At 43.9% G+C, this 26,776-nt stretch overlaps 1 protein-coding gene and 1 long non-coding RNA gene across 3 annotated transcripts; both read left to right on the plus strand.

Annotated features, from left to right (window-relative positions):
- Positions 1-1,567: 1,567 nt before the first annotated feature.
- Positions 1,568-18,829, plus strand: LOC148323858 (uncharacterized). Of its 2 annotated transcripts, XR_015846559.1 has the most exons (4): positions 1,568-1,815; positions 8,776-8,899; positions 18,554-18,657; positions 18,760-18,829. It is a non-coding gene; the product is annotated as an uncharacterized LOC148323858 (long non-coding RNA). The 2 variants fall into 2 exon arrangements; XR_015846560.1 differs by lacking the exons at positions 18,554-18,657; positions 18,760-18,829 and adding an exon at positions 10,255-10,972.
- Positions 18,830-22,976: 4,147 nt separating this feature from the next.
- LOC148323859 (transcription factor 15) lies at positions 22,977-25,709 on the plus strand. The gene is made up of 2 exons (XM_088315475.1): positions 22,977-23,775; positions 24,629-25,709. The coding sequence occupies exons 1-2, from the start codon at positions 23,187-23,189 to the stop codon at positions 24,664-24,666; spliced, it is 627 nt and encodes a 208-aa protein (XP_088171601.1). The 5' UTR covers positions 22,977-23,186; the 3' UTR covers positions 24,667-25,709.
- The last annotated feature ends 1,067 nt before the right edge of the window (positions 25,710-26,776 follow it).

Genomic DNA, 26,776 nt, shown 5'->3' on the forward strand with positions numbered 1-26,776 from the left:
GTCATGTTTCACGGGTCCACTTTTCATGCACAGCTGCACTTTGATGTGTGTAAATAGTGAAAGTAGCATTTGAGTTCATTATATTTTTTGAAATAACACAAGTGAAATGTGCTTTTAGGGAAAGGCGGCATTATTGAGGAGAGCTCATAGTGGATAGATAACCAACCTTGGAAATAATCAACAAAGGCTACCTTGCAGAACACTAAAATTGAAGGTGGGGGAACTTATTCAAATGTTTTAAAAACGCTCTCTGGTTGCAGATGAGCATGAGACTCCTGAAAATAGAAAATGAATGGATGGCTGAATTACAGATTGTCGTAAAAAAAAAGCAACCATACACTCATGAAGTTGTAACGGTGGACAAAAAAACAAATGTAGTTTTTATTTTTATATTTAGCACAGCAGTGATGAATACATATGAAAGCCGTTGTGCTCCCTTTTTTGTGACGTCCTAAGTTCCATGTGCATGCAGTTGCTGATACAAATAATAGCAATAGTGGATTGTCGTGAAGGAGCGATTTACACTGTATATTATGTACAAGTCGGGGTTGTATTATAGCTCAGTTTGTATTTTATTTTTTTTAGTAAAGTACAATAATAAATCACTACAATAAATATCTGCAACTCATTTTCGAACTTTGAAACTCTTGAGCCATACATTGTTTCCTCAACTTTCATCTTTGCGAGACATAAAAACAGCTGCTGTCACACACAAAAGTGAGTGAAGCGCCTCTTTAACTACTTTTTCAAGCAGATCTTGAGCTGCAAGTCAAAAGATTGACATGAATGTCCACCTGCTCTCAGCCTGGTGCTCAACAGGTGGATTGGAAGACAGAAGTGAGCCGCTCTCAGCGGAAGCCTGAGAGCTTGAAGCCGCTCAAATATCCCCCAAAAAGCTAATTTGGCCTTTGGTCATCCACAATACTTGAGGTTGCTAATGAGCGACTACACCTTTCAATGCATCTGGTCGACAGTGAAGCAGCTCCACTAATCTTTAAAGCTTTTATCTTGACCTCCACTTTGCTCTCGAGCATGACCCTTACTTTGTCTAAAAGTAAAACTGGGCGCGTGTTTAAGGCGGTCAAGTATGCTTTGTGGGTGTGATTTGCTGCAGAATGAACAACTTCTGCCGTTTAGTCATTCAAGTTCAGCCCGACCACGTGACCATTTTTCCAAAAGCCTGGTAGATGGTCAGTGAAATGTCACATAAAAAAATCCTTTTATTTTTGAGTAATAATTATGCAATGACAATCGTTTTGTATAATGCATGTAAATTGTTTTATTTGCAAAATGGGAAGTTAGTATCGTACATTTTACTTCTCTGAGGCCTTACTCTATTACGGCAACAAGTTCGCTAACGCTGTACCGGTGAAAATCGCAGTTTGGGAAATGTGTAAAACACATTGTACGGCGGTAAGTGAGCGCTCCTTCACATTTCGAACCCCCAAACGCCGTACATCGAGGATCCTAAGAAGGTGTTTTTTTTAATGCGTGCTGTCGCTTTAAATGCAGCTGAGCTCCAAGCGGAAGTAACGTCGTGACGTCACTCAGTTTACTCGCGTCGGCACCGGCGACTTTGTTTACATGTCAACGGATCGTCTTGTCTCCGACCGGCTTCGTGTTTCCATCACCAGCTGGCAAAAAAGACACTCAGAGCAGCAAGCATGGTTGAGGTTCCCGAGGCTGATCTCGATATTGACGAGTCTCCTCGTCATTTATCTCCGCTCATTAAGTCTCCGATCTGCGCTGGCCCACCGCAGCAGGTTTTTCGGCGACATTGAGCCACTGTCACATTATTCAAGTTGGTGCGACAATGTAAGATGCACTCGTACGTCACAACATTAAGTACACTAGCACTTAGCTTTACTATAGTCATTCTGAAAGTCATTGTTAATTTGTAATGAGTGCTTAAAAGACTAGAAGTCAAAGTGTTTTGCCTTTATTTTAGTCTCAACCCAATTTATAAAGCCAAAACATGTATGCATAATCTGATCATTTGTATTGTAATACAGAGTAATTTAATGCTTATGTTTAAAGAAAAGAGAAAGAAATCTCAATATTGAGGGCAAAAATCTCATTTGAGGCTAAAAAAATAATTGTTTAATTTTCCATTTATTGAAGCATTTTGAAATCAGCACTTTTAATACCCAAATTTGAGTTGTTTCGTCTCACTGAGCTTCACTTCTTAATCCAGCGCAACATTCCACCAATACAACCAATTTCTCCGTTCTGATTCCAAGTAAATAGCATGAATTGAATTCCTCATCAAAAACAAAAAAAATGTTTTATTGTGTAATAATATTGTTGTTTTTTTCAAACAGTAAATGTATACAGTAATTATTTTGTCATTAAAATTTTCCGTGACTTTCAAGCACGTACTACTTACAAGCGTATTATAAATTTGATGATTAAGCCCAATAATGGAATACATGTTCTAATTCCGCCATGTTGGACTACTTTACAAGTTGTTTTCCTCACCACCAAGTGGAACATTGCGAACATTGAACATCCTGTTGCAGTCCACACTGGATGGTAGACTTCCCATTTCCAGTCTACAATTAGTGACGTGCTTGTGTGGTTGGCGGCCGCTTCTGCAAAGTCTCTAGATGGCACTGTCCTCCTTTCAAGTGGGCCCGATCACTTGACACTTTTCTGCCTTTCTTCCCTTTTGTTTTCTTTCCATCCCCTTGTCTCCGCCCGTTACTCTGCTCGAAAGGACTCCGCATCTGTCTTGAAGCGGCGCAAAGTGACACGCTCTCAAGACTTATTTAGGACGGCCCAGACACAAAACCGGATCAGCAACTCTGCACCAGTGCTGAGTGCGTGGTTGATAAACCGCCGTCTTCCTGTGGGAAGGCTTCGCTTTCAAACACATTTTATGATGCTGCTTGATGTGGAAGCGTTCATCACCGTTAAATTAGAGGGCAACGAAGAGAATTGCAGCCAATGGCAAAAGGACATTTTTGGGTTCACTTGTGAAAAAGTCAATCTTCATGAAGGCTCGTTGTGGAAGACAAACTCTTAACCTTCTGTGGGGAAGTTGCCCGGGCCAAAGAAGAACCCGCAGGCTGTGATTCACCGTGAACGAGATGATTGTTCCTTTTCGTGGTCTCAATAAATTCAAGACACCTCGTACCAAAGCAGCCCCAGAACATCAGTACATGAACTGGACATGCGGCGACGTACTCAACCTTGTGACAAGTTCTCAGGGCATTGAATCGATTGCAACTGCTCGGTTCTGATTGTTTTGAAAGATGCGACGAGAAGACAAAACGTGGTCTAAGACAACCAGAACAGTCGCGTCGCAATTGATTCAGTTCGTTGTGCTGAGGGACAGCTACATAAAACAAGCCAACGTCAAGTTGAGTCTTTCATGATTTTTAGCCCGGCTAGTCTGACGTCCAACGTCCGATAATAGGTCGCCTTTTGTCGACTTCAATCCGAAATGCAGGAAAATGCTCCGATTATCGATAACGGTGTGTGCCTTGCTAACGTCATGACGACGAGTTTTGAATTCAGATTGCAAGGTTGAGCAATTTTTCATTTTGAGCTGACGCTAAGTTGTTACCATTTGGTTTAATTCGCATGATCTCATTCCAAAGGCAGTCCGGAACTCTTCGTTTCGCCGCAATTACAGCATCACAAGAACGCGCACACACACACATGCACGCATACGCGCAGATATTCGCCTACAATTATGTCTTGAAGCCCCCTTTTCTCTCGCCACACAGCGAGGTCGATGGATTTCGTCCAAACAAATAACGGAGGTCTCATTTGCAAAAAAAAGTGAATTTGTCCTGAAGCGTTCCAAGCAAAACATGCTCTTTCCGTTTTACACTCGTTCCTCATCAGCCGTTTTCACGTCATTTTTCCTTCTCGAAGCCTGCGCGCGACGGTTCTCAACTTGCGCCACACCACGCATTCTTTCCACTTTATTGATCTAATGAGGACATATCGAGTCGGCAATTGCTCGACTTCTAAAACTGCGCTTTCATGAAATCCCTCAAAGCGGCTTAATGAGACTTAATTTGACTGTTTTCCAAACGAGCCAGTCATCGTGAAATGTGGCAGGAAGGATGTGAAGTGATTGCCTCTGTAATTACTCCTGCCGTCTGTTACACGGCTCTTATACTTAATTGGTTCCCTCTCATTTGACTGATGTTTCAGTTATTGTGCACGTCATAAAGTCTGTCCGGTGTGGCCGTTCCCCCGGCGCGAGTAATGACGCTTTATAAACACAAGAGAAAAGTGTTGGAAAACAGCTGCGGACAGGGTTAAACCTCTTTAACGAGTGCTGCATCGAGCGCTGTCAATGTTAACTGCAGTACGTTTCGAGTAATGATCGCACGTGACGAATAGGTCGGCAGAGCGTCGAAGCTAATAATCAACTGAATTGACTCTTTTACAAAATGAACGTACTTAAAGCGCTAGCAAATTTTGACCAAAGCGTCACCCCTCACTGACGCTTGAGGCGTGATAACGTCATGTGATTTTCAAAATACGTCATTGTGATAAAATGGGTCTCAGAGAACACATCCATCCTTCAAAATAGCTGCGCTAGCAATGCTATGCTAGCATTAGCGCTGCGAACAAGCCGACGTTAGCCGCGACTGCTAAATAGTTAGCATGTCTTGTTCGCAATGGAATGTTGCTATCACAATAAATGTTCTAGATTAGAAGTTGTAGACTTTGGAATGTAGAATCAGGTAAAAATCCAAAAGAGCTGAAGTGTTTATCACCTGTCAAGCAAAAATGTTGCTAATTTTTCATTATTTTTGAATCCTCTGTTGCCAGCTGCCCCTTTGCTCAGATTGTTTGCTAATCTTCTGCCCGGTCGTTAGCAAACAAGCAAAATGTTTTTTATTTATTTATTTTTTTCAATTCCGTAGGAGTGGATAATCCAAAATCTACTTCAAAACAGTCACAAAATATTTGTCCAGAAGTATTTCTACTTTATGACTCCCCACCACTGTGGCAATATGGAGGCATTGTTAATACTAACCACCCTTGAAAAACGCCGCCATTTTGTTCTATTTAGATGGTGTTCAAGTGCAATTTGATATTCCATTAACTTCAGTCCACCTGTTGAGCTGACACCACTCGCTCGTAGTAATCGTTGTTGCATTGTGGTTGCCTGATTGCGCGCTTAATATTAAGTGTGTCGCTCGCAGCTCCCAAATGTTATTTTTAAAAATTTGCTCTTGTGGGTGGGAGTGGGTGACAGCCCCCGTTTTTCCATGCCCGCAGGTTGGGTCTCTGGTGTGGGATTCCCAAGCCCTCAGGAAAACGCAGTTTACAACATTCCCACAGTGGCGGCCACTGGATCACTTTGTTCCTCTTCTTCTCTCGTCTGTTAAACTGGGATTTCGGCTTGGCCGTGTTGTTGTCAGCGGTTTGGGAAGCTGCCCACTGCTTCCCAGCTCTTTTTTGGGGGGTGGGGGAAGGGGGGGGGGCAAGGTTGAGAAAGAGGAAGAGGGGTCCCACCCCCTCCCCAATTCCACCCTGAGATCTTCTCACTCCACATGGAGTGCATGGCAGCTCCGCAGCTTTGTTCCACGTCCAAGTTAGCCCTTCGCAGCCCATTTGCACCCCCCCTTTTCTTACCTCAGGATCTTCTTGGTGGCAGAAAGTCTTCCCAATGAGGAACTCAGGTCTTTTTTAAAAAAAAAAAAATGTATTTAAAATTTTTTCATTTTTTAACAAACAAATCTTTATTGCATTTAATATCATATTTAATATACATCAATGCTTTGCTCTTACCGCTCAGCCGTATGCTAAAAAAATAAAATGAGATAAAATAAAATAAAATTAACCAACTTGATACCAATACCTGGTATCGGTACTGGACTAGCCTAAGTTTTTGGGGGTGGTTGGAACAAATTAGAGGCATTTCCAATCATTTAAATGGAGAACGATAATTTGTGATGTGATTTTTCTTTTTTTTTTAAATTATAAATGGAACCTCAAAGTGCCACTCTGTTGTAGACAAGCAATCCAAAAGTCTATTTTCCGTTCAGCCAAATCGCTTTCACATTATACGTCCGACCAACACGTAATGAATTGGATTTCATTACGTCCGAACATCGTGAGTGTCAAACTTGGATGAAGTCAACTTCCTGTTCAATTCCATAGAGACGGATGCGGCTCCTCTGGCTTGTGAAGCGTTTCTGCCAAATGTGTGTGTGTGTGTGCGCGCGTGTGTGCGTCAGGAGGTTTATGAGCTCTCCGAGAGCATCTCATGCATTCAATTTATGCCTTGCCAGTGATGTTTAGTACATCCGTGCAAGCGACGCCCATCAGGATATAGCTCACCTCATGTTCAGCGAACGCAGGAAATGATAGAGGACGCTATCTCCGGTCGACCGCTAAGAGGCGATACGTTTAGTGGAGTTTCATAAATCAATGTCGACCAGCTCCACTGCTGTGCGCTCCTGCTGCCAGGTAGCAATTAGCTTAGCTCGTCTCTTTAATCGGCCGCCTGCCTGAAAGGGATGCCACTTCATGCCTCCTCTCTTATTTTCTCACCCACCGCCGCCGCCGCCACACCCGTTGACGGGCGGAGGGGTGAGGGGTTGAGGTTTGCTAAATGCAGCAGGTGGACAGGTGCGGGACTGTGAGGAGTCGTCGGCATATTCATTTTTTTAAATCACCACGTGTACTAATAACAAGTCTGTGACTTGATTTTACTGTCCACTTTTGCTAAAATTAGCCTGTTTCGGGGGGCGAGGGCTTGTCTCATACAAGAGAGTCAGCCCTCGTCCTGCGCCTTAATATACTGCTCATAGCTAGTACTTGGGAAAAAAAAAAGCTAACAATCTCCACAAATGGAGCGTGATTTGTATTTTCCCTCATAAGTGCAGCACTTCATCTGCAAGCAGCCAAATTGCATTTGTCAATTAGTGTGTGACTCCGTAAATGTGGCGCCTCCAGTGAACACATCCTCAAATAAAAATACGACCCCAACTTCACGGAATAATCAAGTAGTCAAAAGTTTTAGAGCGGATTTATTTTTATTTTTTTTTTTTGTGAAGCAAGGGCCAAACTTTTATGGGAGCCTTTGCACCAATATAATATTTGATTTTCAATGTTGAATGTGTTCAGCTGTCACACAGTATCTGTCAGAAGTTCGGAATACTTTTTTTGCTTTTTAGATTCAGTCCATGATTTCTAGTGTCCATTTTTTTCCTACATTTTGTAACCGCTATTCAGAAGCAAATGCTAATTTCTGCATTCAATAGACTGAAATGCAGCTCTGCTTACCTTTTGGTCTCAGTGTGGCTGGCGTTCCACCTCTTTGCGTCCCCACTGCCAACGGATGGCCGCCATTTGCTATTTTTTGTCGAGCCACCAGAAGAGAAATGATAATGGGGCGCTTAATATAAAATAATGATATATAATAATAATTTTATAAACATATATATATATATATATATAATTTTATTATTTTTTATTTTTTCCCATAAAAAGGTTCCCTTTGAATAGTTTTGTCAAGCACCAATTCACTTGTGTTTTCGGACAACCGTTCCTAAGAAATATGTTTTGGATTAGCCATTTCGTCAATGTTTCCTGGGAAACATCGGGGCGTAACTAATCATTCAAATATGAGCAGATGAAAGGGTGTATGTGGCTTGCCGCGCAGCAGAAAATCTGACACAAACAATAAGCCTGCGTTTTTAACAAGGCTGTTTATGTGCACATGACATTGAGCAGATGGACAATGATGCGTCAGCCAGCGCAAATACAAAAAGCACGCCACGTTGGGCGTGAATGCTTTGAAACACGCTTCAATAAAGCCACGGTCCTCCGCACGCTTCTCACTCCATCGCAATAAAAGCTGGCAAACCAGTCGCAACATACGATGCGGGCGACTCGCTTTACATTTCCACTGCAGCCGCTTCATATTTCACCGTCTTATTATTTGCTTCCGTGTCGACCAAACGGCCTTGAAATGTGTTTTGGCGAAGGGCAATTCAACAAGACTTTGTTATCTGGTCAATCGAAAAAACGATGGATGGACATTTTCTCTCGCCGAGGCAGCACTTCCTCACCAAGCCAAATTGAAAGCTTCAATGCGAGGCGCCCTCTAGTGTTTGCGGTACACAAAACAAAGTTCAGTTGTATTTAACTTTTAAGTTTTGCATTTAATGTTGAAGAGCTGTTTGTGTTTAAACATTTATTGAGGTATGCCTTTTATTTGCTTCATTTATACCCACAATTCTATTGATTCCATTTCAGCTAAATACCAAAACAAAATTGCGTTACTTCCCAAAAAGCTTTGAACTCTTGAATTATTTACAGTGCGCGGCTTGCCGCGGACGCAAAGTAAACGTTGTAGAGTTTTTCGAGCGCATATTTGCGTGCACGGCCGCGACGATAATGAACCTTCACGCTTTGGATGGCTGCTAACTGCTTTTGTGTATTTCTTTTGGAGTGTGGAAGACCCACACGGGAAATGGGCCTCTTGTTTATTTGCCTGCATCGCGTAAACATGTCAGATCTTGATACGCTTTTATTTATCACATCCACTTGACATGTGCTAATGGAAAACACATTTTGGGATGAAAGCACGCATGTGTGACCGTATACGTGTGTGTGTGTGTGTGTATATGCATGTGTGAATACAGCAATAAAGTCGGGCCTTTTTTCAAAGTCAGTGTTGCTTTGTGTGCAATATGTCCCACACGTGGGCGTCAGTTCTTAGTCCCTGCACATTCCCAGAAGTGTGAAATGTATGATGTGTTGTAAAAGTGATATAATGTACGTTTTGTAAAACAGAGGCGGCATGGTGGCCGACGGGTTGGCACGTCCGCCTCACACTACGGAGGTTGCAGATTGGATCCAGAACTCCGGCCTTCCCGTGCCTGCGTGGGTTTCCATCCGCATTCCAAAAACTTGCATGGTAGGCGAAGTGAACGCTCTAAATTGTCCCCAAGTGTGAATGTTTCTTGGTCAATATGTGCGCTTCGATTGGCTGACAATCAATTTGGCGTGTACCCCGCCTGCGGTTTGGATGTTGTGTCAAATGTTTTGTCAAATAATCAATTGTTATATCTCTATGTTGTGTTATTATTATAATTATCCATCCGTTATCTCAATTTTTATTCCGATTATGGAAGCTTAGAATTAGCCCTGTTGTGCCCCCTGCACCCCACTAAAAGAATCTAATACCAAAAATTTTCATTTGAAAATTTTCTGGCGTTTTAGAATCTTTACTAAGACATCTCTCGTGAATGTTCACAGTCGTTTTGTTCTTTTTCGGTTGCTCTTTCACAACAATACGACATTTTAAAGTCTGCATTCCACTTATTTGTCTAATGCGGCTTTGGATATTCCAACGTACGTGTTGCGCGCACACACTTAAGACGCGGAGGCGAAAACCTCCAATAGCAATCGCCTGACGAACAAAAAAAAGATTTCCTGCATGTCCAACCAGGGACGGAGATGTGTCAGAGCTGCGCAAACACACTGAAGGGCAAATTCATCATAGCTGCAAAAACCTCATCCAGCTGCGGTTTCTTCTTTTAAATTTACGGCCACATCTGTAGCCAAACAAGTCCGCTTCTAGGATCAACACACATGTCAGCAGTCACTTTAGGACGTCTCCTTCGTCCCGATGTGTGATGTCATACTGCCAGACATTATTTCATTGGCGAAGATGATCAAATAATGTACGCCATTTGATCAGCTCTAACATCTTGTCACAATCCTCATTGAGTTTTTTACCATTTAAAATACTCACTGGTTGTTTTGAACTTGCAATTCTCTCAATGGCAAATCAGGTGTTTGATCCGTGAATGGGCAAGGCACTTCCTGGTTCAATTCGAGTCACTACATGTCAATTTAGACTTTTGAGTGTGTCGTAAACGCCAGTGGTGGCCGGTCAAGGCCTTCTCTGCTGACCTTCCGCAACCAAAAATCAAGAAATCATGATCGTATATTTATGATAAAATTTTCTATTCCATTGTTGTATTCTTAGCTGAGAGTTTTTATCCAATCTGAAATGAGCTAGCTCGTGTTGCCAGGCAGATTTCATGGTACCAGTGGCACGTATTATTCGTCCGAGGCCTTCAGAATGAACCGCGCGGGCATCCGTGCTGTTTGAGTTTGCGTTGATTGGCAGTCGCGAAAGCCAATCAGATCACGAGTTGGGGACAGTCATGCCTTCTCGCGGGCCTCACCTTAAAGTGAATCACAACAAATCCAGTCTTATTCGAAAGTCTCAATATATTTTTGCGTTTTTTTTTAACCCACAAGGAAATACTTGCAAGGACATTTTCAAGACGGACCTTTCAAGAGAAGCTCACTCCCTGCTATTATGAGAGGCATTCATTCAAGTAAGACTTCACTGAAGGCCTGTGTGTGAAATGAATGGCCCGCCACCGCTAAACGCATACGAACACGGAAGTTAGATGCCAACTCAACACGGGAAGCCCCGATCCCACTTTCAAATCGCGAGGCGAGACGTGCTAACCGCTACGTTCCCGCTCTGCCTGAATGAAAATCAATTGTTGTCCGTTGATGGAAGACAGCAAGACGTTCCTCTCACCTACCCAACACTTTGCTCACGCTCGCAGCGAAGGACCGAGCATGTCCGGCCTCTCTTCGTGTCGCTGCCTAACTCAAAGCATCTTGTGGGGATGAGCGTAGGATGTGACTGCACAAAAGAAAAGAATCATAACAGGAGGATCAAAGAAGTCCTGCAAATCTATTCCTTCTGGACACGGCGGCTCTGGCATCAAACAAAGGCGGCCCAAAGTCAAGACAGACTGAGCGCCGAGCGGCGGAGGAAGGATAAAAGGAGAAAGAAGAAAGTCCTGAAGTGCGCAGCTCATGAAGCGGCTCATCGGCAGCACGTGCGGCCGCTTGATTTACACGCAGCTCCGGCAGCTCGCTTCCAAATGGACTTCACCTCCACCTGCTCACACAGCACAGCTGTGTCGGCGCCATAATTCTGCTGTCGGAGTGCACTTTGTCTTCTGATTTACCGCAACGCTTCATGTCAGTGTCTTCTTTTTCGGAAAAGGAGGCAACGCGCAGATGGCTCAGCTTCAGTCAGGCTGCCTTTCCATTTGTGGACCAAACTCCACCATTCTTGCAAGATGAAGAAAAACAACATGTCCGATTGTTTGTCAAGAAAATTAAAGCAATATCATTTGATTGTATTAGCATTTCATTCATGGCCCCTCTCTCCCCCATTTTCAAAATCAAATCCTCGAAATTTGCATTCAAACTTGATAAAGATAAAGATAAAGATGTCCTTTATTAGTCCCACAATGGGGAAATTTGAAGTGTTACAGCAGCAAAGATATAGATCACACAGAGTCGGCGGCATAATGTAGATGCAGGCAAAAACGCTTTGCGATCTGTGTAAGACCTTCAGATTTTGGCAAATTGCCTCGACAAATTTGGGCAACATCTGGAATTCGTCCAAAAATTCCAATTTTGGCATGGGTCCGTCGGACTGTCTTTGTGCATCCTTTTATGATCGACAGGACCATCCAATTTTATCTTCATTGGTAAAATTGCTGTCAGATTTTTTTTTTTTATCTAATTTTTGATGGTCATAATCATCAAATAATAATCTTTCCCAATTTTGCTTCATCCGTCTCTCTGGGCTACCTGCTTCCTTTTTGTTGAATTCCCTCATGGGATTTCAGACCCTTCCTCCGACATTCCCCGAAGCTGTACTGAGTGAGATTCGTGGCAGATGGCAAAATACAGTAAAAGTGAGTTTTGAGGCCCCCAAAAAATAACGATCACATCGTGCAACGTTAATCTGCTTATGTGATGCAAGATCTATTCGCCAAAACTGCATTCCCATTGTGCGAATCAACCACCGTGTAGATTATCGACATTTCGACGTAAAAATATGTTGCCGAGCCCAAGCCAAAAGACAAAGCCGCATAAAACAAAGAACAAAGCAAGCGTGGAGATCCAAAGAGTCCGTTGGGCCACACTTGAACAATGCCGAATGTTTCGAAACCCTTCAAAGAATAGCACAATTGAACACAAAGAAAAAAAACCTTAACATGAGAAATGTTGCCTCCCCAGCCACACGCTTCTCTTGAGGAATAACAATTTGAATTCCCACAAGTCATTTAAAAGCCGCCGCAATGAGAACTAATTTTACTCGCTGAGATTGCGGCAAGTCCTTGAGATTGTCGCTTTGGGTGCAATTTAAGGAAATCCGGGTGACTGTTTACGGTGTCAATCAGGACCTCCTTCAAGCCGCTGCGAAACAAAGAAATTGTTGTGCGACAGTCTCGAGGAAGTCGCTCGCTCCGCTTTGACGACGGGGCCTTCGGAGATCACCGCAAAAGAACAGAGCAGCTGAGTAAGTCCATAACTCATCCACAAAAACAAACTCCCATGTCCGTAAATAAGAGCGAACCCGAAGCCCCAAGGGTGACACTTGGCTTTTGTGGTTTTGCTTTCGGAAGGTGAACAAAGCTGCAGACACGAAAAGGATGACACATTTCGCCAAAATATGACACGAGTGACTTAAAAGATCCGAAGCGAAACGGATAAATTAGGATTTTTGGGGGGGGCTGCAATAGAAGCCGCTACGCATCTTCACAGTTTGACAAAACATCTCGATTGTCATACACCACAAAATTTACTGCCATTTGGCTGCCGTTCTAAAACCATAATTAACTTATTTTTAAAATGTCCGAGACCCCACACGACTAAAATAAGAATTCCGTACTTTGCAGAGAAGTTGATGCGAGTAATGGACCAACAATCAAAAATTGAAAGCGCTCCGAAAAGATGAAACGGCAATGTGTTGGACTCAAAAGTTAAATCGAACCGAACGGTACTGGAAATGATGGTCCATACCGGATTTATTTATTTATTTGTTTAGAAATCCACAATCGAGGGAGCCTTTTTTTATCACTCGCGGTACTTGTACCATACTTTTGAGAATAAGTCCTTCCGCCGCCGGTGTCCAGAAAAATTGTTGCGTTTCATTATCGAGTTTGTGATCGTCCTGTAACTAAATGAATAAAATAATACCAATTATTTTCTTTCCACGCACAAGCGCGTGAGACGGGTGGCCGACGCTGCCATTTGAAAAGCCCACCACGGCTGTTTTTCCTCTCGACTTCTCGCCATATTGTTTTGAAGGCCGCTACGGACCTCACAGAGTGCACTTCGAACGAGCGAGCCTTCGGAAAACCTCGGTTAAGGTCATCCGTGGCGGCTGGCATGCAAGGCGGCCTACAATAATACACACTTGGTCCCTCTTGACGGCCATCAGTACACACTCGTACAGTCGTGGCACGGCAACGCCGCATGCTTGCGCTGACATCTCCAGACAGTGAAAAATAAACGGAAAGAAGGAGGGAAAAAGACCACGCGTAATGCATTCCAGTGATGTGAGCGAAAGGAAAGCCGAGCCGAGCCGAGCCGAGCCGTCGTACCCGACGACGTCCACGCGTGGAGAGTGAGCGTGTCATAAAGTCGAAACGTCGGCACGTCTCCGCTGAGGAGAAGACCAAAAAGCCGTGCTCATTAAAATACCTTTTCAAAGACGGGATGCTTATCAAATAATACGAACCACATTGCGCCACTTTGGGTCGTGGAGATAGCGCTTTCTTTTCAAGCGCGCTTTGATGTCTGGACCTTAAAACGCCGCTCTGGCAAAATGAAAGATGGCGACTTAAGGATGCTGGAGCTTCTGTATGGCGGTGCCTCTGAAGTTTTCCATTTTTTTTTTTACCTGCTACGACACACCTCATTCAACTGAGCTGGATCGTTATCAGGCTTTTGAAGAGCTTGCTGAGGAACGGCGTCTTCGTGTATATTCGAAATGTCCGTGGAATGATGAACAAACCAGAAGGAGCAACGCAATGTCCGTTGAATTGAAGCAAAAAAAAAAAAATCTTTAGTTTTTTTCCTTTTCCTTTAATTCAGTCACATCGTATTTCATAACCTGGCCTCCCGTCAGATGTACGAACGCGGCGATTTGCACAACAAAACTTCCCGCCGTGTTGTTGCCAGGCCTGATTAGACGATGACAGCGCTCTGTAAAAACACCAATCAGCATTTCCTCATCATAAACTTCCAGAGAGCGACGGGGAATATTTTCCATGATCTTCTTTTGGTTTTCCACCTCGAGCTGTCTTAACAGCAGCAGACCAGCGCATCACTTTGGACGACGGAAGCCAAGGTCACTCGGGCCAGTTGAATCCTTTTTGCTGCTGTGGCAAAAAATCTTTTCGTTTTGTTACTTTGACTTTTGGAGCGGTTGGTTTGATTGGAAGCGAGATTCCGAAGGTTCAGGAATTGTGTAATTCGTAGTATTATGGACGCTATTTTGGACTTTCAGATCACACTGGAATTATGACTTTACATAACATATCTTGATATCGCTGATATTTGATATTTTAATTTGTTCTCATATCTTTAATAACAGAGCTGGGCAGTCCATCGTGGGGGGCGGAACGGTCCGGCCCGGCCGGACGCCCATTTTTGGGGAAAAAGACGCATTTTTTGACACAGATGTGCTGCTTTTAATTTTGTGTCATGTCTGGCCGTAACCGACGTTGATCGGAAGGAGTGAATCAACCCGATTATTGGAACGCCAGGCTTTAGGAAATCACTGAAAAACACGAATGGCGAAAGGACCAGCCAACTTTTTATTCAATATCAAATAAAAAAAAAAAAAGAACCGCTCGCAACAAATAATGCCATTTGGTTTCAAAAGTACTTTGGAATACTGGCACTCGACTCCAAAAGCGATGATCTCCGCATCCCAAAGACGCATTTGAGCTCTTTGGATGTGCGCTGTAATCACGGATCGCATAAGCAGGTCCCGAGTCCAGCCGTCCGACACGGCTGTCTGTCTTTGCCATTTCCCTCTGATCTTCTCGGTCACCCCGCCCTCAAATTCCTGCAGCATGTCTCATTCCTTTTTGCTGCCGGCCAGGCCGGCTCCCCGGGGGCTCATCTTCAGGAGGAAATTATTTTTCATTGCCACCAAAACACGGCGACTTTGGCCGGCTTGGCCCCGTGGCCCCGCTGATGCTCGTCCAGGTCGGAAGGTCGACCTCACCGTCACGTGGGCCGTTGTTGACGTCGTATATCATCGTAAAAGCTCCGAAATGGACTTGTTGAAAGTCACGGGGGCGTCCAATCCATCTTCACTCCAGCGACTCTTGTCAAACCTTGCGGACGCTTTCGACCGTCATGAGCCTCAAAAGTATTGTTTTGAGAAGGAATACCCTCCACTTTCGGATTCTCGGAGACATCCGTCCATTTTAAATCTGGTTTTATCCTTTGCGGGGTCACAGACTACCGGATCCGACTTGGGACCGAGAGGGCGGGGTTCACCCTGGACCGGTTTAAGGCTGGCAGACTAATTTGAACCGGTTTTGCCATTGTGTCCGAGTTTAGCAGCGAAAAAGACGGATGACTTTTGCTTTGAGAATGCGGCGACTCATCAAATTGCTGACATGGTTCTGCTCTTTCAGGTGACTCAGCAGTAAGTTGGTTGACTTCATTGATCCCAGTTGCCACGCAGTGTAGACCAAAATATTTAGCTCTGGTCTATTCTAAAAACACAGATGTGGTTTTCGGCCGAGAGGCCCAAAGTCAGGAGGAATTAAAGAAGGAAGCAGGAGGGCGAAAAGAAAGGCCCAAGAGAATTTGAGTCAACGTGAGCTTCCCAAAGCGGCAGCGCAACCGGAGCTTTTCTGGATGAAACCTGAGTCACTCTGGCCTGCGATTTGCTGGCGACCAATCCGATGTCAATCCAGCTCACTGATGAACCAAAGTCAGACAAATATTGACTGCCCGTAACGAGAGCAAAGTGCATCTGGTGAAACCAAAGCTGATGGATTCAATCAAATCTTCACTTTTTCATTTCTTTGTATTTTTGGAATTGTCTTTTTTTTTTTGTGTCCTTCTCAGTTTCACTTGGCCTCACTCATTTAACCCCCGCCCACCCTTCCACCTTCCTCGACTAAATGTTGAATCACAATGAATCATTGATTCTCGTTTTTCGCTCATGGATGTTTAGTTCACCCCCCCCCCCAGCTCCTGGGAATCTAATTTCCTGTTTCTGCTCCTGTCAACTGATTGATGTTTATGTTTAACAATCTGTTTCTGTTTTCCACACTTTAGCCCTTCTTTCCTCCAAAGCCAATTCTTTGTCTTTCTCCCCCCAGATTTGCTCGCTATTGTCTACACGGAACGTTCCGACGTACCCAAGGATAAATGGAGGGCTTAGTCGTTTTTTTGCGAGCGGCGACACCTCCACTATGCGTCTCGAACTCCAACATACACATCGGCGTGGCGACGTTAAAGCCTGCTGCTTGATGAGCACGCTTAGCTCTCCAAGTGTTTCATTAGACGTCTACTTCTGCTCATACTGCGGCACAAGTTCACACTGAAGGTGAGAATGTAAAGACGCTCGTCATGCTGCGTGCTCTGTGAGGTCAAGGGTCACTCGTATTTGCATCGACTCACCCGAAGCCTCAAGGCAAGGTGGAATCAGTTCACACTTTGAGTCGGCAGAATGCAATTATTACTCCGTAGCGACCACTAATTTATGGACTTTTTTTTTATTTTTATTAACCTCCCTTTTGTAATTTTAGCAGCTACCGCGTTTAATCTGATTTTGGACAATTTTGCAAGTCTTGCAGTGTGCATTGGGATGCAGCCCAAACTGGAAAAGAGAAGGATCTTCCGAAAATGCTGGAAACAGGAAACCGTCTAAAAGGAGTTGAAAGGATGAAAAATGAACTTCCTGCTTGTTTGGGTGATACGTCCACTCTCTGTAGAAATGAGTTTGTTTTCGGGATGTGGCAATCCGCTGGATCAACATACGATCCATGTAGTCATCAATTATCGATACCACAAAGATCCACCCGTGTGGATTTCAACATTGGTTGTTGTGTTATTAAGTTTTCAACATTTGTTTTCTTGCCTTATTCTTTTTCAAAAAGCAGCCGGGTCTCATCGCTAACGCGCAATGTTTTGGTGGACGCGGAGGTACAATTGGCGGGGGGTGGGTGTCGCTCCAAAGACTGCAACTGTCAGCCGCTCATGGAAACCAGACCTTTAATTGCTCTCAGATGGCGAAGCGTTTGGTGCGAGACGTAGAGTGTGACCGTGCACTCCGCTCGGATTCCTCGTTTACGCCAACCATTGCGTGGAAAAGGGTGTGGGAGCACGTCGCGCCGAGGCCAAATACTTGCAGCGTTGATAACAAAATGCTTTTGGAGAACCTTCCTGTGACAAATTTCCTTGGCTGCCGTTCAGACGAAGGAGAATGTCGAGATGTTTGCGTGCTGCTGAGAGGCAAAGTTCACGCCGCTGCTGTCATTGACACTTAAAAGCGGGAAAAAATTGACTTGAGAAGAAACGTGGTTTTTCTTGCAATCTTTCAGCTTCAGGCATCGCAAAATGGAGCCATTGGTCAACAAGCACCTGACAGCATTCGCCCAATTTCTTTTCTGGGCTTGTGGTGTCCGATGTTTGCGATGTGCCATCCTGCTCGGATTTAAAACGAGCAGCCGTGAGACAAAAAAAAAAAGATTCTCGTGCTTCCCAAAATCTGAAAATTAGCCGTAAACAACAAGCTTGCTCCACTTTTATTAGATCAACTCTGAGCATTTTTTTTTTATATCTCTAAAGATATTATCCAGCGATTAAGTGTCGAAAATATCAAAATCATTTTCACACTTAGCAGCCCAAAATTACAAAAACTTTGGTTGAGGTTGAAAGACGCAAATGAGTATCCGGCGGACCCTCGACGTGATTCACCTCGCAGCTCCGAAATTCCGTGACACGCTCCGTTTTATAAATGCTTGCTGGTTTGCTCGGTTGTAACCGAACAGATGGACTTGACTTGAATTTACTTTGCTGTACCCGAGCGTCTTGTTTCCTCGTGACTTTGATGACGACCTAATAAGAAACATACCCTTGGCCCACTTTTGAAAGAATCTCGCAGTCCACCATGATGTTGATATTTCATGAAACAGGAAGTCTATAAATCATTTTAGGATGAAGAAGAAAAAAAAAGGCGCACAGAACCAAGATATTTTCTTTTAGTGACGGGCAACTTATTGTCCCTACTTTGTAAACTTTGACATTGACCTCTACTGGTCCACCGAAATTCATTTTGGATCGTTTAACATCTGTCAACAGAATGGACACGTTCAAGAAAAAAAAGATGATTGGCTTCTCAAGTAATTTCCCCCAGCGAATCGCCGAGTATGCTGAAGATGCTCCGCGTTTGCATTCTTTTTGTATCGGCCGTGTCTCGGCAGCCGCCATTGTGTTCAACGTTTCTATCCTTGCGTGCTCTCGCCTCAATTCAAGCCTGTGGAAAATTTGCCTCACCGCCTCGATTTGGACACGGCGTCCCATCCGGTGTGAATGCAGAAGGTCGTGGAGAGTGTGAAGGTCTTAAATGAAAGCGTTTCTTTTCAGTTGCAAGTTCCATGCTGGACAGGGTCCACCCTAAAAAAAAAAAAAAAAAGAAGAGGAAGAAAAGATGAGCAGGCTCAAGTTGTTTTTTTTGTTTTTTTCATTTTCAACTCTAAAGCACCTTGATCATCGAGACAACCGGATCCGAGAACAAAGAGAGATGAGACGATGACAAAGATAACAGCTGGTCTTCCAGCAGTGACCTAAGACATTTTTATGAAAGTAAGATCCCGTCCGTCCGTCCGTCCGTCCATCCGTGTGTGTGTGCGGTGTTTTCTTCTAAGGAATCAGTCACAGAGCGAGGACATTTCCATCTGCTTTCAGAGTCCTCATAAAAGATACCTGCCGGCTTCACGCTCCAGTTGGTCCGCGTCACATCCGAGCGAATTTGAAGGTAAATAAATTGACTGAAGAACGAGACGGTCAAAATTTTTTCTGTTTTTTTGTTTTTTTTTAAATGTAAAAAGCAAAACAATCCCCAAGTGTAAATTGACTTTGATCCAAAAGGCCGCAATGCTGGCCAATTATCGGTTTGTGTCCACACAACAGTCGTTGAAGAAGTTATCTTTTGTCACATATCCGTTGTTCCAAAATGAATCCTCCTTTTTTAAGTCATTGTGGAGAACTCGAATGTCTGGCATGACTTGCCCCTCCCCCACGAAATAAGAACTTGACGTAGGTTTTCCCCCTATCGCCACTTTATCATTTCGATCGCTCCAGCGTGTAGCTAGCTAGCTAGCTAGCTACATGCTAGCTAGCTACATGTGCCTGCCTGGCTGCCACAATTGATTCAACTTTTTCCTCATCCAAATTTGTCAGACCAAAAGTTTCTCTGTGTTCTGCCAAATTCAAGACATTTTCGCTTGACAGGAACTCAAAAACAAGTTTCCACTTTCTCCAAAAGGCCCAAATTTCGCCATTTGCAATCTGGTTGTACCTTCAAGACGGTCGTGTGTAAATCGACTATTATTTCATGGCTTGTGAAAGTTTAATTGTGTACTCAAAAGAACATTTTGTTCCTTGAAAATGAGTCTCGCTCCACTGCGGAATGTTGCAAGCAGAACCGGCTCCGGAATAGCGTGACACCGCTATCGTCTTAGTCTACCTACTGCATGAATTCTCACTTCCTTGTTATCGCGTGGCGGTGACCATTTTTTTCAGGCGAACCAAATCCATTTTGTGGCGTCTGTTTTTGACCAGCATATTTTTTGGACTTCCCAGTGTTGATGACAGCGCTACAATCTCGGCTTCCCTTTTAAACGTTAGACGATGTGCTTTGATTCATCCAAGTGTTGAGTTAAAAGGACACCGTCAAAGTCACATGATGTGACTTCCACCTGTTAGCCGTCTTCTAAATGTGCTTTTATCAAAGCGGAAGCTGCAGGGCGTCCAGCTCTGGGCTCTTTTTGCAAGCCCCGCGAGCGAGTGCCGGTTCCCCCGGTGGGCCCACTTTAGCTTCTTGATGCCTTTACCAGACTCGCTGCCTCAAAACGCAGACCGCAATGGAAACAGCGCCGCTTCTTGCCTTGAAGCGCAATGGCCTGAAATGTTTACGATAAGTCAACCGAAAGACGTCGCCGTGCGCGCCGTTCATTTCATGACCAACTGCCGCTTCAACTGGTTCAAAATCAGCTCAGACCCGAACTTGGTGCGAGGCGGCGAACCATCGCGGTGAATGCCCGAGCCTATCGGAATGGCAATCTGCTGTGTCGTCAAGGCTAACTTGCGCTGCGAGCTATCTGGCTAGCCTCGATGTGCCGTGACACACTTAATGGCCGAGCGCGGATCAAAGCGAGCAAAAGATTGCGCTCAGCCGCCAAGACGGATCCCAGAGGCCTTTGGAAACGTGATACTTATCGTCCTCGTACGCAAACAAACAGGACGCGCGTCGCTGAACGCAACTCTGGAATGAATTGCCGTCGTTGACTTTGCCGTACTTGTCCCTCGCTGTGAGCAGGCGTGTGCGTTCTGGCGGTGTGTTTTGCTTTTTGTGACGTTCTTTACGATTCAACTTCGGTCGCGTTCTCGAGCACGCGTGTATTTTGTTGTTTTTACAGCGGGAATGTTAAGAAACAATGTCTACTTTGTTTAGCGATGGGAAGTGATAGCAGTTAAATTCTTTATGCTGCTTATCAATCTCTTTTTAATGGACGAGGGAATAAAATAAAACAAATTGATGATCTCATCATTCGGTATATCTTTCAATGAGTGGATCATAAAAATGAAGCCGAACTTTGGAGTGCTTCAGCCTTGATGCCACACTGAAAAAAATAATTGACTCAATTTTACTTCATCAAGATCGGTATTTTTAAGTCAATTATGTATATCTACCTAAAAAAAAAAAACGTGAGTGTGAACGGATGGTTGGTCCGTATGCACTCTGCAATTGAAAAATCAATTTAGCGAAACTGAAGACTCAAAACTGTCGCTGATTATGTTGGCCAGGCCAGGCCAGGCTACTTGTCCGGAGCTCCATCATCTAGCGATGATTTTACTTTGAGCACCATGACGGCACGCAAGCTCTTCATCTTTTTCGCTCGACAAGCATGCGACTAGCACTGATTGTGCAACGAGTGGATGGATTGTGAGCCAAACAATGAACCAGGCTGGCTGTGACAGCACCCACGCAGACCCAGGACTGGAGCGTCAGCTGGGGCTGCGCTGTCTTTGGCAGAGAGGAGCCAGAAGGTGCTGACAGGGTGGTTTGGAGAGGGGGGGGGGGGGCGTCTTTTTACATTATAGCCCTTCAAGCAACAACAACTTGATAACAAATAGTGGAGCAACATATGTAGACAGACAATCCTTACACAGGTATACCTTCTTTATCCTCTGCGAAGAACAACACATCTTACTTGGGCTTACTGAATTATGTCCAGTAGTCGTATGCTGCCCCCAGATGGTCAAGGCAGAGCACAATGTCCTTTCTGATTTACGTTCTGTCATTATGTCATGTCCAACGTTTTTTATAAGGCACAATATTAGTCTGATTTTTCCTGAGAGTTTATGACTGAGTTTTGCTTTTTTTTTTTTTTCTTTTGCAAGCAAGCAAATTACAGTTTACCGCCACGAGGCACATTTAAATCAAATTGACCTCATGCTGCATTCCTGAGTAATTCTATTGACATTTGACGTAAAGCACGATGCATGCCACAATGTTTGCGGCAAATTACCATCACTGTTCATCATCACTTGTTGGGAATGGCTTCAAAATAAACACGCACGTGTTTATTTGGCACGGGTTACATTTCAGTGCAGGTGGAAAAAAATAAGAAGAATGCTGATATAATTATTGTTTAATGTTTAGATTGTCCCGTCATCAAACCATTGATTGCACTCGCGTGTTTTTTTCTTTCATTTTAATTACAGCACATTTTCCACATCAAATTTTGAAAATTAAATGGCTGAACTGGAAATCCATGTAAACAATTTCAAAGTACAAACGCCTGCTCTCACTTTTTTTTCCCTCACAATCTTCGTCTGTCTTTGTTTTAGAATAAGCCGCTTCCAAGGACAAAGACCATCTTTCTTTCCTTCTTTCTTTTGTTTCTTTCGTTCTTTCTTTTCGAACGAGTGTAAACAGATTTGCTGTGAATGAACATTGTGGAGGACTTTGGGAAATAGAAAGCACGTGTTTGCAAACACTCGCGGGTGGATTACGTTTTAATGCACATTTCTTACATCGTTTGCGTTTTAAATCTCTTCACTCTAAAAAAGGATTGGTTAGATTAACCAAAAAAATGACCAATCTAGTTGGTAGTTATGTGTCCGACTGATCTTTTGGTTAAAACAACCAATTGAGAATTGATAGCGTTTTTAACCAATGTTTATTGGTTATAGGTTCCAACCAATACACGTCAGTCCTTTTGACCAAGATATTGGTTAATCGAACGAAAATAAGCTTAACCAAATAGATTGGTAGTTTTTTTAACCAATCCTTTTTTAGAGTGTTGTAGATATTTTTTGGTGGACGAATCATAATCAGATTAACGACAGTAATTCATGTGGAACGAATAATAAAGATAGCATCCCTTTTGGGGCTGTTTGTAAATTCGTGGAGGGACAGTTCATTAGGTACACCTGCAGCTTCTGCATGCTTTAAAAATAGCAGTAAAATATTCAGTTAGCAGGTGATTTGTGACGTGATTTTTATGAATTTAGAGCATTTTTACGCAAAAACAGTACGTTTTCTTACGAAGATTTTTTCGATAAAAGATTGATTATTCTTCGTCAAAAAAATAATTTTCGATGCTTGTCTAAGTTGACAGATTCGAGTTGTCCATTGCTTGCGCTAAAATGAATGCAAACGTCATGAAATGAGATTTGGAAGACTTGGTTAAAGGGCTTCCGTGTGTTTTTGACAGTAGTCAGATGAGCTTAAATAGATCCAAACATGGCCATTCATCCACAGGCCCTGGGTGGGCCTGCTGTGCCACTTAATGAGCGGCGCAAGTCCTCAACTAACTAAATAGTGAGTGTTTTGTCAATATTAGCGGGACTGGGGGTGGGAGGCCATGGGGGGGGGGGGTCTCTCTATAATTGGACACGTGCTTTTCCCTTTCTTTCTGTCATTTGGAGATCAACCGATCCCTTTGTAATTGTTTTTTAGTGAGAGTTCTCAAGGGGCTCCTTTCAGACAACATGGAGGCCCTGGAAGTATTTAACGTGCGCAATTTTGACGCACAACGTCACTCGGTCGCCCACGAGCGCGGCGGCCTCCTGCTGCACCTGCTCCAAAAATCAAATATCGCGTGATGGAGGACGTTCTCTTCGATTTGGACCAAGATGGCTCGCCAGATTTTGCCTTTTGGGGTCAGATGGAGCAAAACCTGCAGTTCCAGACGCAGCTGGACACTTTGCTGCTGGACTGCACCAGCGGCGCGGCGGCGGCCGGCGGCCAACTGTCGCCCTGGTCGTCGCTGGGCTGCCAGTCGATGTTCCCGGAGGCCCAGCTCACCTTCGCCGACTTTGACGAGCAGTCCCCCGGGGACGAAGAGACGGACGGCTTCGTGGCGGACGAGTCGTCGGAGGCGGCCAAGCGGCAGCGCGCGCGCGGGCTGCAGGTGTCCCAGCAGCCGTACAAAGTGCAGAGGCACGCCGCCAACATCCGCGAGCGCAAGCGGATGTTGAGCATCAACTCGGCCTTCGAGGAGCTGCGCTGTCACGTGCCGACGTTCCCGTATGAGAAGCGGCTGTCCAAGATCGACACGCTGCGCTTGGCCATCGCCTACATCGCCCTTCTCAGGGAGATCCTCATGTCCGGGTGCGACCCCAAGTCCTACGTGGATGAGTGCATGAAGAACGGATACAAGAATCACACCAACGCCATTTGGAACACGAGTGGTGAGCAAACATGATTCAAATCACACTTTGACGTGAGAATGAATGTTTCGTTTTGACGGGCCTGAAATCAATGTACATTTTTTTTTCGAGTCTTTACATTTTACTTTTACTATTTTTCTAACCAGTTACAGAATATACTTTTACTCCCCTTTGTTAGCAAACAAAAAGACGAAGAATTTTGGGCAGAGGTCAGGCGACACATATGCTGCATGTTGGTGGTTATTTGTGAAAAACAAAATCTCGCCAATATTTTATGCTAGGCAGATAAAATGCCAATGTTCCGAACTGATGAGCAAAAAAAATGAAAAATTAATGAAATACACCTGAGGATCTCAACCAATCAATAACTGAATTGCCTTTTTATTTATTTATTTATTTTTACAATATCTGTTTTGAAATGGAAGGAGTCAAGGTAAAAAGTCGCCAGAAAAATACAAAATACAAAAATCTATACTCAGTACAATGAAAAAGAACAATATTTTGTATGTCAAGGAAGATGTCGGCTGCCGTAGGACTAGTTATCTTCAATATTCCCAAAACAAAGCTTGTCAAAAAAAAAATAATTGAAAGATTGAGTGAAAAGCCACATTTTGGTCTTAAATGGAAATGTCATTTCAAGCAGTGCGAGCTGAACACTTCCACTCCCAGGTGTGTTCCCTTTGGCTATTATTACTCCAGATTTCAACCAATCTTTTTCTTTTTTTTTTTCTTTCTTTCACCCACCTTAAATAATTCTGCTCTCGAGTCTCTCTTTGTGGCCATTGAGTAGTAAGTGTGCCTCCATATAGAACTCGTTAAACGGTCATTGAGACGTATCAAAACTCACGTGTTTGTTCCGCTTTTGTGTCCGCAGATCTGACAGCTCGTCTCTCGTGGATAAAGTGGGATTAGTCGAGGGCCGTGGGGTACCCCCGAAAGTGGAGATCTCCGTCTTGCGCTCTCCTCGACATCTGCAGACTTCTCACTGGCTCGCATGCACCTCGGGCTTTTAATATTGTAATTTCTTGTGGACTGGTCATTGAAAGGCTTTGCCAGCGAGGCCTCGGAGGGACGCGAGGGCGTGGGCATTGTTTGCCCAAATGGATGCCACTTGTCACATTGCAGTGAGAGTGAGAGGGGGGCATGCTGGCATGAAACTGAATGACTTCCAGAGCCCTTGCATGCGGCGCTGGAGTGTTTTTTTTTCTTCTTCTTCTTCCTCACGAGTCTCCATGCGTGAGAAAAGAGTCTTGATCATGTAAATGAGACGACAGCGAGACCCAGATGACGCCACGAGCGGCAGCTTGTTGACACTTTTGTTTGTTTCTCGCATCATGTATTTATTTATTTATTTATTGGAACCTAATTATTGCTAATTTATGCTCAAAATAACTCACACTCACGTGAACAATAGCTTCTTGCTAGGCCCTTTGAGATTCGTTGTTTCTTGTTATCATGAATCTTTTTTGGGAGGCGGTCACCATGCACGAAAATTTTTTGTATACGTTTGTATTTTATGGAGCTCAAATCCCACTCGGTGGCAGCCATTGGGAAGCTTGAAAAAATAAAAATCCCGTGACAACTTTTTGATTTGACTAAAAAAAAAAATGGGTGGACAGGAAGAAGAAGAAAAATGATTTAACGCATGACTGAAATTTGAGTTCAGAGCAGCCATTTTGGGCAAATTCCAGAGATCATACTTTCATAAACTCACTCCTGGGAATTTGCACAAATAATCTCAGTTTGGAAGAAATGAGAAAAACTAAATTGCAGAGCTTTGAACTTTTTGAAAGTTATTATGAAGGGCAAATTTAAGTGAACATGAAGAAAAGAAATATTGCGAGTCAGCGTGGGAATATTTCTGCAGTGAAGACCTTGCAAAGCGGACTGACAGTGCACTTTGTCATCACTTTTTTCATGAAACCTCTTCAATTAAAGCTGAACCTTTAAACCAACGCGTTTGGATCAGTTTCTTTCAAATTCAAGAGGAACATTTTGGAGACCAAATTCTTTCATTGGGCTCGTTTTCTCGATTCACATTTCAGCGCGATTGTACCGAGAAACATGCGAGGCAGGTGTGTTTATCGTGTCGAAGTCTGGGCCTTGCATTTGTAAATACGATTACACGCATCACATCCTGCTGGAACAAGTTACGTCTGCTTCGAAAAAATGTGTTCAACAGACTTGCCGTGAGGTCACAAAGCTACAGTATCTCTCAAAACAAAAGCCGAAATTTCGCTCAACCGGTAATGATTGACCGCTATCCTTAGCTAGCTAGCTAGCTTTTGAGGTGGCTAGCTAACTCCTTCACCCTCAATAACAGCAGGTTCTGATTATTTTCACTCACGTCGCCCGTTTTTTGTCATCTAGATTCAGATAGCTCTGAGTTCTAACGTTACATAACAGTTCTATTATAGCCGTGTGTTTGAATGAAATCGCTTGACATAGAGCCGACAGAAATGAGCCAGAGCCTTCCGCATTCTTCGAGCAACATTATTAGCAAACATTGAAAACGTACATATTTTTTAAACAATCGACCAGCAGTGCTAAGTAACGAGCTAGCAGAGCTGGGCGCTTGACCCTTTTTTGTCGGTCAGTCCTCCGCCTTCCGGCCTCGACCCGCCGGCCTTATTCATGAAAATTGTGCCCAGTTCTGCTAGCTAGTCGACGCTCCAGTTTGCCTATCATCCACGTCATCGGAGATTGTTCTTCACGTTTTGGATGACTAAAACTTATCAGGTGTGTTAAAAAATGCTAGCCGCTTTCACCGCAGGCATCAGGAATTAGGAATTCATGCTCATAAAATCGTTTGGCATTACCCACGCACATAAACGCAAAGTGTTCACGGAGGGCAAATGCACAGTTTCGAACACCTGTGAGACGGAGTTACCCGGTCTCTAAGCGTGATTGCTGTTGTTTCGTAGAACAAGACTCACGGAATGACCCTCGTTCCGTCAAATTGTTCGCTTGGAACGGTCATATCATAAATCATGAATCAACATCAAGTACGAAAATCCATGTC

The sequence above is a fragment of the Idiotropiscis lumnitzeri genome, chromosome 14, assembly GCF_059441095.1.
Source record: "Idiotropiscis lumnitzeri isolate Australia: NSW breed Sydney's pygmy pipehorse chromosome 14, RoL_Ilum_1.0, whole genome shotgun sequence".
Lineage (NCBI taxonomy): Eukaryota > Metazoa > Chordata > Actinopteri > Syngnathiformes > Syngnathidae > Idiotropiscis > Idiotropiscis lumnitzeri.

Excerpts from the sequence above, each read along its gene's own strand:
- LOC148323859 (XM_088315475.1), top strand. The coding sequence starts at position 23,187 with ATGGAGGACGTTCTCTTCGATTTGGACCAAGATGGCTCGCCAGATTTT. Across the intron at positions 23,776-24,628 it reads CGCCATTTGGAACACGAGTG|ATCTGACAGCTCGTCTCTCG; the intron begins GTGAGCAAACAT and ends TTGTGTCCGCAG.